This window comes from Asparagus officinalis, chromosome 8 (assembly GCF_001876935.1).
Source record: "Asparagus officinalis chromosome 8, Aspof.V1, whole genome shotgun sequence".
Lineage (NCBI taxonomy): Eukaryota > Viridiplantae > Streptophyta > Magnoliopsida > Asparagales > Asparagaceae > Asparagus > Asparagus officinalis.
In genome coordinates this window covers 5,507,189-5,523,438 of record NC_033801.1, presented here as the reverse complement: position 1 = coordinate 5,523,438, position 16,250 = coordinate 5,507,189, and the positions used below count along the sequence as shown (strand labels likewise).

At 35.5% G+C, this 16,250-nt stretch overlaps 1 protein-coding gene across 1 annotated transcript; it reads left to right on the top strand.

Annotated features, from left to right (window-relative positions):
• On the top strand, positions 749 to 14,905 carry LOC109820058 (light-mediated development protein DET1). The gene is made up of 11 exons (XM_020386119.1): positions 749 to 1,059; positions 1,906 to 2,333; positions 2,453 to 2,681; positions 7,485 to 7,580; positions 8,769 to 8,837; positions 9,028 to 9,084; positions 9,192 to 9,272; positions 9,354 to 9,515; positions 12,375 to 12,470; positions 13,396 to 13,495; positions 14,407 to 14,905. Exons 1-11 carry the CDS (start codon positions 988 to 990, stop codon positions 14,547 to 14,549), a joined length of 1,533 nt encoding a protein of 510 aa, XP_020241708.1. The 5' UTR covers positions 749 to 987; the 3' UTR covers positions 14,550 to 14,905.

Genomic DNA, 16,250 nt, shown 5'->3' with positions numbered 1-16,250 from the left:
GGATGAACCTTGAGATGAGTTTTGGATCTTCTAACCTTAGGGTTTCTCTAAATCCGAATTTCTCTAACTAGATGGGGGTGTAGAGAATTAGAGAATGTAACCCTAGGTTAGGGACCATAACCCCTTATTTATAGATGTTGTACTTTTGTAATTTAGCCCCTCAATAAATCACAATTACAACCTGGTATCTGCACATATAACCCCATGATTATATTTAAATACCCATTAACCCAACTTAATTGATCACTTTAGTGGGGTTATCCTGAAAGATAGCAATACACATTGATTAATCATATGTGCCCACAAATAGATTTATTAGATTAAATCCAACAAATAACTCCAACGTCTCGTTTGGCATGCGTGAATGAGTGGGAATGAGATATAATTCAAACTTCTCATTTATGCTTACTAAACTCGATGTGTTTTTTGATGCTAGAAATGTCATTCTCACTTCTCATCAATTCTCATTTAATTGTTATTCCCATTTAAGTGAGAATGAAAATAATAAATAAATTCTGAATTTATCCTTCTTAAAGATCTTTCCATTTAATTATCTAATCGCACATATAAATATAAAAATGAGAATCAAGATTTCATTCTGATGTTAATTCCAATTTCATTCTTACTTTCATTTCCTTGGTCAGTTTGACTCCACTACCGCATAGAAAAGAAGGCATAAACGCTGGCGCATAGAATAAGAGAGGCGGTTAAAAAATGACACCGACCGTAAGCTTGACCCGAATGGTCTCATCCCCTCCGCCTCTTGCTTATCCTTCATCAAACCCCCACCAGAAGGCCCAGACTCTCATCACCATTACAGTGAGAAAAAAAAAAAAAGTAAAAAATCCCAAACCAGTAAAATTGGGAATAAATCTCATTCGAAGAAGACGAATAGATGACCTTGGTTTCTTTCTAAGGTTTTAGTTTCCATGTGGGCATCATCATCATCATCAGCAGCAGCAACCACTCTCTTCCCTCTTCGTTGTGATGTTTAGAAGCAACAACGTCGCTTCGAGGGTTTTCGAGCGCCAATTAATCACTCCTCGTCCTGGAACCAGCGTAATCTCTCTCTCTCTCTCTCTCTCTCTCTCTCTCTCTCTCTCTCTCTCTCTATTTCTTTATTTTTTTTAGTGCCCAATTGATAGTTTTCTGTGCCCTTAAGTAAATGAGGCTCCTTTGTTGGATTTTCTGACGGTAACGGGGTTTCAGTTGGTGATATGTGAGAATACGGCTCCTTCAGCATAAAATTTGTGTGCCCTAGATGTAAACGTGTTATTTCGCTACTTTGATTTCGTTTCGCGCTGACCCATTTGATAATTTTTATATGATTGGGGAGAAATAAGGTTCTTTAGGGTTTTGGAGTATAGTCTTCGAACAAGGGAGCGATCCGAAAACTATTGTTTCCATTTAACCGATTGTATTGTGGGGAAATGGGGTAAGTAGATGCTATTAATATGTGATTTTATTATTATTGTTTTGAAAATTTGATGTTCTTCAGATGTTATGGTTAGTTCGTTTTGTGTATTCCTTAAGCATAGTCTGTTAGGTGTTTTATCTGGAAACTTTAACGTATTATGTTTTTCTAGTTTCATGTTATTTGAGATTTTTCAGACATTTCAAAGTCAGATGGATGTGTGTTGTAAAATTCGTTCACATAATTTCACATTGTTCAGTGATGCGGCATGTAATGCAGTACATGTTTTACAATGCTGATATTCGGCCCTTAAAAATTTGAGCATAAAAGATGCACTCTACTTTTCAGAAAATAAATGAAGAATATGTCCGATGCATCTTCCTGACGAATTTATACTTTTAGAGCTCTTTTGGTATCGTCGTTATCTAATATCTGAATCTGAAAAGATACTTTAGCTCAGAAATAATGTGCAGGATTTGCTTAATGTGCAGGTAAATCTAATGAGGCAATTTTATGAGAATTTCGTCCCAAGTTATACTATATTTGACGTAGAGTGCCCAGATCATTTTTTCCGCAAGATTACAGATGATGGAAAATACCTGATAAGCTTCAGCAGAAATCATCATGATCTCATTGTTTACAGACCCATATGGATGACTTATTCATGCAAAGGCGAGAATTGTGATTTGCATGCTCCGCCTCCAAAGGCAAAGAGGTTTGACAGCTTCTTCAGTCAGCTCTATTGTGTACCACTTGCATCAGGCAACGAGTTTATTTGCAAAGATTTTTTTCTGTACGTGGAGAGTCACCAGTTTGGCTTATTTGCAACATCAACTGCACAAAATCATGATGCACCTGCCACTGAAGGTGCAATTAATGGAGTTCCTTCTTTTGAGAAGATAACATTTCACCTTGTAAGGTACCTGACCATAGCTTATAAGAATGTTAAATTGTATATTTAGTAGTTACATTCTTTTCTAAATTCCAAAACTAGACTTCTTTTCTGAATATTGTACACATATATTTGTATCCTGACAGGTTGGAAGATGGAATTATATTGGATGAAAAGGTGTTTTGCAATGATTTTGTTAACCTGGTTCATAGCATGGGGGTCTTCTTGCATGAGGATTTATTGTGTATAATGTCCCTTCGATATCAGACAATACATATTCTGCAAATTCGTGATTCTGGAAACCTTGTTGATGTACGAATGATAGGGACATTCTGTCGAGAAGATGATGAGCTCTTTCTTAACTCCCATTCTCCGGCAAGTACTTCTCTTACTTGGCAAGATCAATATTTTAATTGCTACTAGAATACCATTTGAGTAATCTCCTATGATTTAGGATTGAGGAGGATGTTGTCCATCAAATCAAATCAAGATAGTTAAAGTGGTGGAGTGCTTCTTGAGTCTTATGTGATCTTGGGATACTTCTACAATTGAAGAAAAATTCAATAGGCAACTATAAAACCAACCATGTTTTTTGAATTAGAATGTTGGCTAATCAAGAAACATGTGCAAAAAATGACTTTTGCAGAAATTAAAATGTTATGTTGGACTTACGGATATACGCTCGGAGATAAAGATAAGACTTGGGTGTGCTGGTAGGAAGTTAGATATTGCTTCTATTAAGGATGTGAAATTGAAGAAAAATTCAATAGGGATAAGGTCAGAGATGGGTGTGCTAGTAGGAAGTTAGATATTGCTTCTATTAAGGATATTAAATTGAAGAATAATTTAATAGACAATATTAAGAACAATAATGTCTTATGAATCAGCATTTTGGGCAATCAAGAAGCAAGTGCGAAAAATGACTTCAGCTGAAATTAAAATGTTATGTTGGGTTTATGTATATGCTCTGAGAGATAAGAAGTAGAGTTAGAGGTTGTTTCTATTAAGGCTAAAATGAGAGAGGCTTGGGACGGGTTAGTCAGGTGCTACGGGGGCCGCTAAGATGCATCAGTTATGGGAAGTGGTAAATTATTAGTTAATAGAATTGCATATAAGCTTAAGGGAACTTGTCTGGAACTTGGAAGCAATGAAGAAAGACCTGATAGTAGTTAATTTCACGAAGATTAATGCCCTTAATGTAAATAAATAGAAGAATATGATTCATGCGGATGACCCCAAAATTTTGGGATAAAGATTTTGTTGTTGTTGTTGCCGCCGTATTAGAATACATAGAATACAAAACCAAGTTGGATAAGCTTCAGCTTATCTATGTGCATAAACTAATTCTTCTTATAACTCTGTAGTTGCTTTTAAGTTACTGAAGTGCTAACATTTGAACTAGTGAAAAGTATATCAATCCAATTGATATTTTAGTATTTTACTTACACTGAAGAGTTATTTGGACAACCAAGTTGGATAAGCTTCAGTTTTGTCTATGTGCTTAAGCTAATTCTTCTTATAACTCTATAGTTGCTTTTAAGTTACTGAAGTGCTAACATTTAAGCTAGTGAAAAGTATATCAATCCCATGGATATTTTAGTATTTTACTTATACTAAAAAGTTATTTGGACAATTAAGTTCTAGTTTGTGAAACCTCTGGTTTCACACAAGGCTGCAGTCCAAGGTGAATCCAAAAATATCAAACCTATCATGCACCCAACACTGTACAACAACATATTTCACCATCATAGTAATCTCTCTAATGGAAGTCTACAAAAAAAATGTGGATACAAGTAGATAGAATAAAGGTAAAAATATAATGAACATAATATAGAGAAGAGATCCAATAATAAATATAATCATGTTCCAACAGAAGAAAAGTACATCTAAAAATCTAAAATAAGAGTAATAATCCTCTAAACACAAGAGTCAACTGAAAATAGTACTAAGACACTCGGCCTCCAACATGAAATACATCTTTAAAAACTAAAAATAATAATAATAAGCTACTGTGGAGCACTAATTAACTACTAATAGATGACAGTGAGCTAGACTGAATCTCCATCAACCTGCGATTCTCCAGACGCCTGACTTGCTGCCTGAAAAAAATTAAAACGAGCGTCAAAGCGCTAGCGAGAACATCTCCACCGTCCCAAAGGAAAGCGGGTTAGGTGTATAAAAATACAAGTTACAACAAAAATAGATATATAAATCCTACAATCTGAACTAAGAGGAATTAATATTTAGAAACCCACAATACGAGAATGAGTACGTCGAGCGAAATAATCCAAACAAGAAAACCCTCATATATATGCCATGTATCTCAAATTGTGGATCACTAAATATTAACTCCAAAATGCTATGAATAAAATAATTAACAATGAACAATACATTACCAAGCCTCATCCATAACAAATCGTATCATAACAAATCACATTTCCCTCGGGTAGTTGGCGTGGGAACAAAATAAATATTCGGTAAAAGATATCGTCTAGGATACGTAGTGCACAACAAACCATAGCCTTATACTCTACCCTCGAGGTAGGTAACACGGGAGAAATTTTGCAATTTTGTATGATTCTCTACAAAGAAAATGGTGTGGAGTATAGGCGCTCACAATATTCTGTGGCTCAGCGCAATATTTTACGGTTCACTACCTTACTCGAACACATTGCGGAGTATAGACATATCAGCCTAACCTGGAATATAATGATGCATAACATAGTGTAGTTTACTGCGGTCTTATTGCAGTACACCAACTAACACACTCTGAGTGTAGTTAACCACGGTCTCGTTGTGGTGCACCAACTAACCCCTCTCAAGCATCCATAATCACCGTAAAACGAAACAAAAGTTATTCCCTATCAACAAAAAACTCAAAATTTTAGACTACGTGTATCAATAGGCTCGTGCGTGCCCAAATCCAGCACGTGTCCTCTCACGGTCTCGCACGTGTCGACGTGCGACTCGCACTTCGTGTTCGCGATCAAAAGCACGTGGTAAACCAACTTGTGCAGAACAGCTCAAATCGGTCAACTGACATGTCCTATTGGTCGACTGGCGTGACGTGCATACATGCGCACACAAACCAATTTTGGCCGGTCGACCGAATGCATACGTCGGTCAACCGATCAGTGGGAAAATTCCCAAATCCTGCCGACCGATTTCTTCGATCGGTCGACCGATGCTGGTGACAAAACACAATTCGGGTTTTTCTTCTCTATTATGATCAAAAATCAAAAATTCTCGAAAGAACCCACGTATAAATCTTGATTTAGTATAATTAGGGTTTAATCTACTACATGAAATCACAAATTATAAAAATTTTGGGAAATCTATAAAACCCTAATATGTTTATGTTTGAAAATCATCATGAAAACAAATAACTTTAACAAAATCTCATGTTAAATCTGTTTCAAAACTTAAACCCAAATCAAAGAATCCGTTTCATGACTTTTTAAATTAGAAAGATCAAATCTTTACGTTACTTGAGAAAAGGGGTGATCTTTACACATAAAATAGGTTTTTAAAATCCAAACAAAACCAAGAAAACAGGGATGTGATTGGAGGAGATGCAACTCGCCTCAAAATTCGTGCTGAACTCCCAAACACGTAAGGGACGATCCTCATTCGTCAAAAGCCACCAATCTCCCCCTTCTTTAGGCCTTTTTGCTTCTCAAAGCTCTCCAAAAGGTCAAACTGATGAATTAGGGTTTTGAGGGGATGGTGGTTGCTAATCAACGTGGGGATTACAGAAGAAAAGAGGAGAAAAATCGGGTTTATAATATATATATGCATGCGTTCAAAAAGGCCCAAATTAACCCGACCCGAAAACTCAAACTGTGCACCTATCGGTCGACCGATGCCAATAATCAGTCGACTGATCAGTGTCCATCGGTCGACCGATTGCTAGGGTCGATCAACCGACCAGTGATGATTCCAACTGACAGTTTTTTCATGCTCATACACACTTACACACACACACACACACACACACACACACACATATATATATATAAACTCAAACTGTGCACCTATCGGTCGACCGATGCCAATAATCAGTCGACTGATCAGTGTCCATCGGTCGACCGATTGCTAGGGTCGATCAACCGACCAGTGATGATTCCAACTGACAGTTTTTTCATGCTCATACACACTTACACACACACACACACACACACACACACACACATATATATATATATATATATATATATATATATATATATATATATATATATATATATATATATATATATATATATATATATATATATATATATATATATATATATATATATATATATATATATATATATATATATATATATATATATATATATATATATATATATATACACACTTAATCGATCTCAAATCGATTACAATCATGTTCATTCATCCCAGAACAATATCAACCATAATAATATTCATTTAATATTATTTACTATAATATTTTCAAAATTACGGGGTTTTACATAGTTGCAGCACTTTTTCTTGCTAGTTTTTCTTCCTGTTTTTTAAAACTATGTATATAAGTTCTTTTTTGTGAAAAGTTAATGTAGAGAATCTGAAATTTCAAAAGAGAGAGTATTTAATTTGTGCAGTCTTTCTATAACTTTTGAAAGGGTGTTAAGTTTGAAGTAGTTAGCGTAAAGCAACTTAATGTTATTTTCTTGCAAACTTGACGAGTTTATATCATTTGTTTTCTGGTGTAGCCAAAATGCACCTTCTTTAACAAATTCATTTCCATTGTTATTATCAAACTTGAGTAAAACATAGTTTCTCCAATATCGTGCTGTTTAAGTCAATATTTTTGAATAGAAAAGATTATTTTCATTAGTTTGTTAAATTTCTGTGGAAAATAAGGAAAAAAATTGCATCCGAACATTAAGAAGGAAACATATAACCGGCTTGCCAATGTCTGAGGACCATCAACATTTGCACGTATCTGGACATATGATCACTGGAGTAAGTTGCAGTATGCTGATGGCAAACTTAATAACTACTTAAAAATTTTCTAGTTTTGTTCTTATGCTTTCTGGTGGCATCCCAAAGAGCTGCATTTCCTTTTTCCTCTTGTAAGGTTTTACCAATTATCTTTCTGCATTTCTCCATTTTAGCTAGCAATATGAGTTATATAAATATCAAATATAATTGAATTTCACCACCAAACAGGTCACTCAGGGAAGTTCTTTTCTAAGCGGTATCAAACAACGGCTGCTTTCCTTCATTTTTCGCAAGACATGGAATGAAGAAGCAGATCAAACTCTGGTAGGCCATCAAATTTCTTTATTGATTCACTTTCTGTGCTCATTATTTTACAATGTAAGAACTGTCTTTTCAAATCTTGCATGAAGTTAGCAGCTGCATTACTCCATCATATCTATATATCTGCACAATCTTGATAAATATAAAAATTTATCTGACACGCACGTGCAACAGAGAATGTTAGGCTCTCACATAAATAGATCGTAGATGTGCATGCATGTATGCAGACATAACATTTGCAATCATAGAACATATATGTAAACAAAACACATTGACACATATGCAACAGACGTGACTTTTGTTGTTCACTTTAAATACTTTGCACTTGCATGATTGCATCAGAGAATATAAGGCTTTCACTTAAATAGATCATAGATGTGTATGCATGAATACAGGCATAACATCTGCAATCATAAAACAGATACGTAGAGAAAACACATTACACGCATGCAACAGAAATGTGGTCATTGTTTTTTAATACTTTTCACATGTAGTCAAAAGATTCAAAGCTATTGCCTTCTACTTTTTTCTTGTAGTTTACTTGCGAAGCAGCTCGTGAAACATAAAGTTAATATGGGAAGCCTTTCCTCACTGTCAAAGGACCCTACCACTACACCAAAACTCTAAAGTTGTGGTGAGGATTGACGGTTAGAGTTTTATATTCTAACATGCCCCCTTCAGTTGAGCGCCCTTTTTCTGGGCTAACATCTGGACTCACGCAGCAATATCATTTTTTAAAAATAAAAATTCTCATTAAATACATTGGTGGTGGGATTTAAACCCGAGGTTCTCTGATACTATGTCGAAGGACCCTGCCACTACAAAACTTTGAAGTTGTCGTGATGGTTGAGGGTTATAGTTTTATATTCGAACACCCACATCGATCATAAAATTAGTAATAATGAATGGTCTGTCACACCACAGAAACAGAGAAGAAAAATGGATTCTATTTTCATGAACTTTGCCAAACTTTGTTGTGTTTATACTTGAATTCTTGTTTATTTTGCACATTTTTCATACTATATATGTGACTGTATACATACATGATCCAGGTATTTATGTGAATGAATATTCTATTTTAATTTTTTAACAGTCATGGTTATCTTTCTGTTGGGGATTTCCTACAACTTAATTTCTTTCTTACCAAATCTTTCTCCAGAATATTTATAGTGCAACCATAATTTGTTACAGAGGGTTCAACATCTCAAAAAGAAGTTCTACGTTCACTTCCCTGATTTTGTTGACCTTATCATGTGGAAGGTATGTTTCCATCTTGTAATTTCTCTCCAGCCTTTTATGTTTTGTATACAATATTGAGATAAAAAAATGCTATCCTGGGCATGCTGCAAAGTTTAAACTATCAAATCCAATCATTTGAATCCTTATGATAGTTTAGATTGTTGTGAACATGAAGATGTATGGATTATGATGTGCAAATGACTTTTGACAGGTACAGTTTTTGGATCGTCATCATCTTCTAATCAAGTTTGGTAGTGTAGATGGAGGGGTGTGTATTCTCAACTTTTGAACCAGTGGCAAGTGTATACTTCTGTTACGTATTAGCAGTATGGATCAAAGGATGTATCTTAAAATATCTGGCTTCTGTATATTTAGGTTTCACGAAGTACCGATCAGCATCCAGCATTTTTTGCTGTGTACAACATGGAAACAACAGAATTTGTTGCTTTCTATCAGGTATCATTTCATCCAGATGCATTATTGTTTTATTTAATCTTGCATATTAATTTATGTGAATCCAGAAATTATTTTCTGCAGAATTTTTCAGAAGAACTTTACAAGTTGTATGAGCACTTCTACGACCATTTTCATGCAACATCAAGAAATTCACTGCATGCAAATTTCATATCATCTCATTCCAATAATGTCCATGCTCTTGACCAAATTTGCAATCTCAGACATAAAGCAAACAGCTCACAGGTAAGCCTCTCTCTTATATGAGTTTAATGCTTACGATTTAAGCAGACTTATGATTGTTCTATAAATTTCTTCTAGAAGATGCTGGTGCTTTTTTTTTGTACAGATACATATGTTGCCTTGTAATTGGAAGTTCTTATTTACCATTTTATATATTTTGAACTGCTTTTTATGGGTTGAATTCTCTTGGAAATTATATGGACAATCACTGCTATAATTGTTTACAAGTCATACCCTATTGATCGACCATTCAATATAAACTTAGATCGGCAAATAAATAAGTCCATTAACATTAATATTTGCCAATTATAAGAGAGTCACTACTGCCAGGATTGCCCAGAAGTTCCATTCATTATCGTACTTATCTTATTGGTTTTTGAATCGACTCGATGTTTTCTTTCTATCAGATCTTGGACTGTGCAAATTGTCTGATAGAAATTGTTTGGTTATTTATTGCCTTTTTTTAACCTTTGATTAGAGGATTAAGTAATACCTTCTATTTTTTTAAAAAGTCTTTCAGTTAATGTTAGGTGATACTTATGAGGACATGCGTTTCTCAGGTGAGTGCTTCAGAATAAACTTCTCTTCAAATAGAAAGCCAACATAAGGATAACTTCTCTTCAAATAGAAAGCCAACATAAAGATAAGGGCTGCTATACTTCCCCTTGTTAGGTCTATGCTTCCATATAATATGTATCCAGAGCACAGAGGACGGACCTGAGAATAGCTGTAGGTGCAACTGCAGATAATTATTAGTTTCTAAAAAGTTTGTAATGCTTGACATGGTTATTGTAAAGGTAGTTAATCAATCCTGACTCCCCAACCTTTGGGCGACCTGGTAATCTGATTTCTGTTTTGGCATTTCAATTATTATAAATAAATAAAAACAAAACGAGGGAGGGAGGGAGGGCTTTTTTAGAGCGGGAGTTATAAACGAATTTAGATAATTGTTAACATGGATGGGGCAGGTAAGGATGAAATAATTGTTAACGCAGTTGATGAATGGTAATAGAGCTGAATGGAGAAAGGATTTCCTATATGATCTCACATTGTGCTATGTCGTTTGGATCTGTAGCCAGAAGTTACTTCTCATATACCAGGACTTAACGAGCGAATTAAGTGTTCATCCATGTCCAACACAGACATTCATAATCCATCATTCACCTCAAAGATGTGTGCATAAGATAAAATATATTCCGCTTCCTTCACCTTTTTTTGGTTGATTGTTCTAACAAAATTAGATTTTATTAAAAAACGTATAAAACGTATAACAACCAAATAGACATTTTTATTTGAATCCCAATACATATACATACCATCAGCATGTAGTCATGTCAAAAAAATTTGGACTATTTTTATCTTGGACTCTGTTCCCGTCAGAACCTAACTCTTGTGTCCTTGTTGGCAGAGTGTAGTTTTGTTATTCTTGTTATTGTTTTTGTTTTTATTTCACTTGCAAGCATCTTTATGCTTGTTTTACATTTGCCTAATAGATATCTTTGAAGGTGAATAAGCTTCCATTTATCACATTTGACAACAAACAGTCCAAAATGGCAAAACCATCTTCTTTTTATAATGTATAACATATTATAATGATTTATTTGTGGTATACCTGCACATATTTATCACTATTATAAATAGCGGTAAATAGCGCCGTAGTAGCGGCGCTAATAACGTTTGCGGTCCCTTCTTGCTACGCTATCGCTCAATAGCGGTGACATATTGCGGAATATGCGCTTTTCGCTCGCTAAAGCAGCTAATAGCGCCACATAATGGTGAATAGCGGGCAATTGCGGGCAAAATCCGCTTTTTGACCGCTATTTAAAACTGGCTTGAGATTTTTTTTATAGTTAAATCTGACCCGCAATCACTGCGTCCCACCGCCTCCCGCAATTTTCGGCGTACTCCCGCCGCCTCCCATAGTCTCTGGTACCTACCTCAGCACTTCCTTTCACCTCCTCTCGCCGTGAGCTCCTCCTAGTGCATTTCTCTCATCACTCAGCTCATCTTCTTGAAGACGACTCCTCTTTGACTCCTCCAGTCGTCTTCAGTATTATGTGACAGTTACATGGCTATTTCATGTTTAGGATCTCTTTAAATTATCAAATATACACTGTCAGATTTTCTAGTTTTTTCTTTAATTTTTTAAATATTTATACATATCTAAATTAGACCGCTATTTGGCTTGACGCTTTTTACCGCTATTTTTCCGCAATAGTCCCAAATAGTCTTTAATGATGCCTTACCGCTGCACGACGCTATCCGCTATCGATAACCTTGATCTTTATGAAATCTTTCTTGACCAGTGGTGGTTAAGCTGTGTAGATCTCTTATGACCTATTTACTGGTTACAGTGTCTTATGTTAGCTTTTTGTTTTATTTTTACGGGCACTTCAGTTTTATTAATGCATTATAGGCAAAGTTACAGAAGCGTAGACGCTGTAAGGCACCGGACCACCGCCTAGTGCCTAGGTGGATATCTTTTTTTTCTTGTTTTAGTGGTGGTTGAGGAGGTTTTGCTGAAGGTCAGAAGAGGTGGTGTTCGTGGTGAATGGGGGAGGCTATAGGAGGTCGGAGATGTGAAGGTGGCATTGGAGAACAACACGACGAAGACCTAAGTGGTGTAGTCCGTGTACGCGGCTCGCTCCCTTAGGTGCTTCCAGGACCTAGGCTGGCAATCTGGCAACAAACTAATGGATTCCGGTGATAATCCAGTTTGTTACCAGGTTGATTATAGTTATAATGATTTTATGAAAATTATATTATCTTGCTGGGTGTATAAAGCACACTAATCAGAGATATCTTTATGTTGGATATGCACTGTGAAGCCTTTTTAACCATTAGAATTCTTTCATTTTGCAGTTTGTGAAGAAGATTTTGACTATGTTACCTTTCCCCTGCCAGTCTCAGAGTCCTTCTCCATATTTTGATCTATCACTGTTTCGGTATGATGAAAAGGTCTGCTCATACTATTGTTTTTGGGTTTTGCAATAAGTTAATCTGCTTTTAATTTTTCTTTGAGCACTTGTCAAGCCTCATGTCATAAGCCTACTTATTGTTTTTCAATTTCGACCGTTTAGGAGTTCCATATGTGATTAGAATATGTGGTACTTGCCAAGAAAAACTGTTTATACTTGATTTTTCTGAGATATCTAATGTTACATTATACATTAACTCCAGCTAGGGCTTTGGATATAGCTTCCTATTCTTTAGAAGTTATTTTCCAGAATTCTATCTCGAGGGAGGTCTAAAATGGGAGATTGGGTTTATAAATCTGCAAGGAATGTATGGCTCTGGGAAGAACATTATCTGTAGAAATGGTTTCAAAAGTCAACAGTTCGTCACATTACCGATTTCAGGGAGTGGGCCCGTAGCCCATTACAAATGAGATTTATGATCAATTTGCTTGCTGATTTCACACCTTACGAGAAAATTACATCATTGGAACTACTAATTATATCTGCCATTCCTTTTCATTATTATGCTTGCAGCAAGCATGCTAAACATTGATCAACCTGAGAAAATTGCCATCCTGAGAAATACCCAGCCTATGTTCAGCCAAAACCCCAATTGAAATTATTGGCCAAGTGGTGGGGAAATGGTTGGTAACAAAATTCCTGTGCTTAGGTTGAGCCTAGATTATTTGATAAAAGTAGGCAATATTCAGTAACAGATTTGGATCAATCATGAATGTTGCGCATGCTTATCCGTTGACATAAACTAAACCATGATCTACCATGTGAAGTAGTATCATTTTCTCTTCCATGTGAGTAGGCATCCTCCATGTCAATGACAGATTTAAATTGTATATGTTCTGTAACTATTGAATGGCTTCCATCATTAGGTTAATTTGGGGTCTCATGTTAATTTTGCACTGATGCAGTTGATTTCAGCAACAGACCGACATAGACATGCCACTGAGCATCCAATCAAATTCAGTTCAAGGAGACCACCAAACTCAGTGAAGTTTAAGATAAAACCAGGTACATGCTTATGGCAATTTTATTAATTAGACCTTATTCAGCAACCAAGGACAGCTGAAATTTTTAATATCTAAAATGGAGCCGTTTCCCCTTGAGTGACTCTGAGCTGTTAACTGGGTGCTTTTTGCTCATTTCATTTCTGGTTCTTTAAGAAAATGCAAGAGGGACTTCTCACGAACAAAGCTAGTGCTTTTATGAAGATTTAGCTATTGGCTTCATCATTAAGCCCTCAACTAGACAAAGAATAAGCCTTTTACAGAATTCTAGAATAACGTAGCAAAATGATAAGGTTACGTAACAGATGCTTGGTACAATGATGAAGTCTATGGCCAAAATGGGGATCTGGGGTGAAATTTCTTGAAGGAGCACTAAGATCAAACTATTTTTTTCCATTAACAGAAAAGTGAAAGGAAAGAACAAAATAAGAAGATGATTGTTGAAGCCTTAAAGGGACTGGAACACCCAAACAAAACAAAGACAAGTTGTTTTCCTATCATCATTTCTATATAACCTTCCCACCATGTTTATGTAAGCATCATCCTTTTTTTAATTGTGATTAGCTTGTTTGTCGAAAGGTATTAAGGTTTAACCCAAGTATTAATCGGTCATCGAGGTCTGGCTTAAATACTAAAACAGGGGACTATTAGTAGTAGCTCACCGATTCAAAAGTAAGGCACTATCTTTGTGAAAAAAACAAGAAGAGAGGTATTAGTCCGAGGTCTTGGGTCTGAGCTTGACGGGTTCATTAGTAAATTTTGATGCAATTCTTATCAAAGTGGGGCATGAAAAAGGGAAGGGAAAAAACAAAGACTTGAAAATGGATTGCTAATAAAGATTCACTGGTTTTCTTCTTTACCTTGGGAGTAGCAAAATGGCAGATTAACTCATAATGTTAACGGCTCTGACTACAGGACCGGAGGGGGAAGCAGGCGGTCAAGATAGTAGGCCAAAGAGGATCTCATCGTTCCTTTTCCACCCTTTCTTACCATTTGCTCTTTCTATACAGCAGACCTTCATGCAACCAACAGTCGTCAATATCCATTTGTGGAGATGAGATCCACTTTCTTTTTTTTTTCCCCCTCCTTTCCCTCGTGTAAGAGATCTTGCAGTGGAACAAGCTTCAAAAAAAGCGGATAGGATTTATCTTGGAATTTTTGCTTGTGGAGAGGGACACGCAATCTTTCTCCATCATGTATATGTACATGTAATTTCTTCTCATCATTTTCACGAAATAGCTCAGCTAACAGGCATGTCAATGTGAAGGTGGCTTTGTTGTTGGCCAAGAGATGGGAAAAGATGAATATCAAGTAGTAATATTCGTCTGTTAATAGGTTTGATGAATTGTGGCGCCTAGAAATTTTTGGTGCATTATCTCAATGAAAGGTTTCAAAATAATGGAAGTTTATTGAAGGATTTTGGTCTAGCATTGAAAATATAGTTTTGATGACGATTTAGCTTGAGTATGCCTTGATTGAGGCCTAGCACGAGAGATTGGTATGAAGTTGGATTTGCATGATGAGGCGTGGTTGCGTTTTTTTTTTTTCCCTTCTTTTTTTGCTTCCGTTGGTTCAATGAGTTGGACGTGTATGGTGTTTGATTTGATGAAAGTTAGGGATTTAGGAAGTAGAGCACGTCGAAGGAGCTGTAAATGTTGATCGTCATGTTGCCTATTTAATGAACTTCAAAGAGACTAGCACACTTAAGTGGGAATCGGAATAAAAAAAAGGAACTTTCAAAGACTCTCATTTCCACTTCATTCTTTGCTGTGCAATGTGAATAGAAATGAGCATTTTATTTCTATATTAATTTTATTTTATTTCTTATTTGGTACCAAACGAGGCGTGATGGCATGTGAGAAGATCTTCTAACTGTAACATACAGAATTATCATTTCAAATTAGAATCTCTAACTCCTATGTAGGAGGATGTTAAATTTTGTAAATTGTGCAAACCCATAAAATCAGAAAAATGGCGAATAATCATAGATTAGAGTTCACAAGAAATTATTTGACAATGGGTCAAAACGACTAAAAATGACTGAAAACTGTTGGCTATATAGCTCACAAAATCATGAATTTTGATCATGCGAAAATATGTGACAACAGGTTAAAATATTTTTTATGGTAAAAAAATCGTGAGTAATAGCTCATGAAATATTTAATGTTGGCCTCTGTGAAATTGTTTGCTAACGGGTCAAAACGACTACATATAGATGAGATACCTCATGAAATCATGATTACCGGCCTCTTCAAAATAATTTGCAAAGAGGTTGAGATGACTAAATACCCCCAAAAAACTAATGGGTTATACCTCATGAAATCGTGAATTTAGCCTCCACGAAATTATTTACAAATAGGTTGAAATGATTAAAACTAGCCAAAATCATGGATTATAGCTCGTGAAATTATAAATTTTGAACTCCGCAAAATTATTCACTAATTGATTGAAATGACCAAAAATTATCAATAATCTTGGGTTATAGTGAATTTTGGCTATTGCAAAATTATTTGTCAATGGGTCAAAATAACTAAAAATGATAAAAAATTATGAGTTATAGCTTATGGAATTGTCAATTTCAATCTCTGCGAAATTTTTTCATTTTTGTTAAATCAACTAAAAAAACCAAAAATCATGTGTTATATCTCACGAAATCATGAATTTTTTCCTCTGTGGAATAATTTGCCAATGCATCAAAATTACTAAAAAATGTGATCGAAACAACTAGAGATGGTCAAATATCGTGGATTATAGCTCAT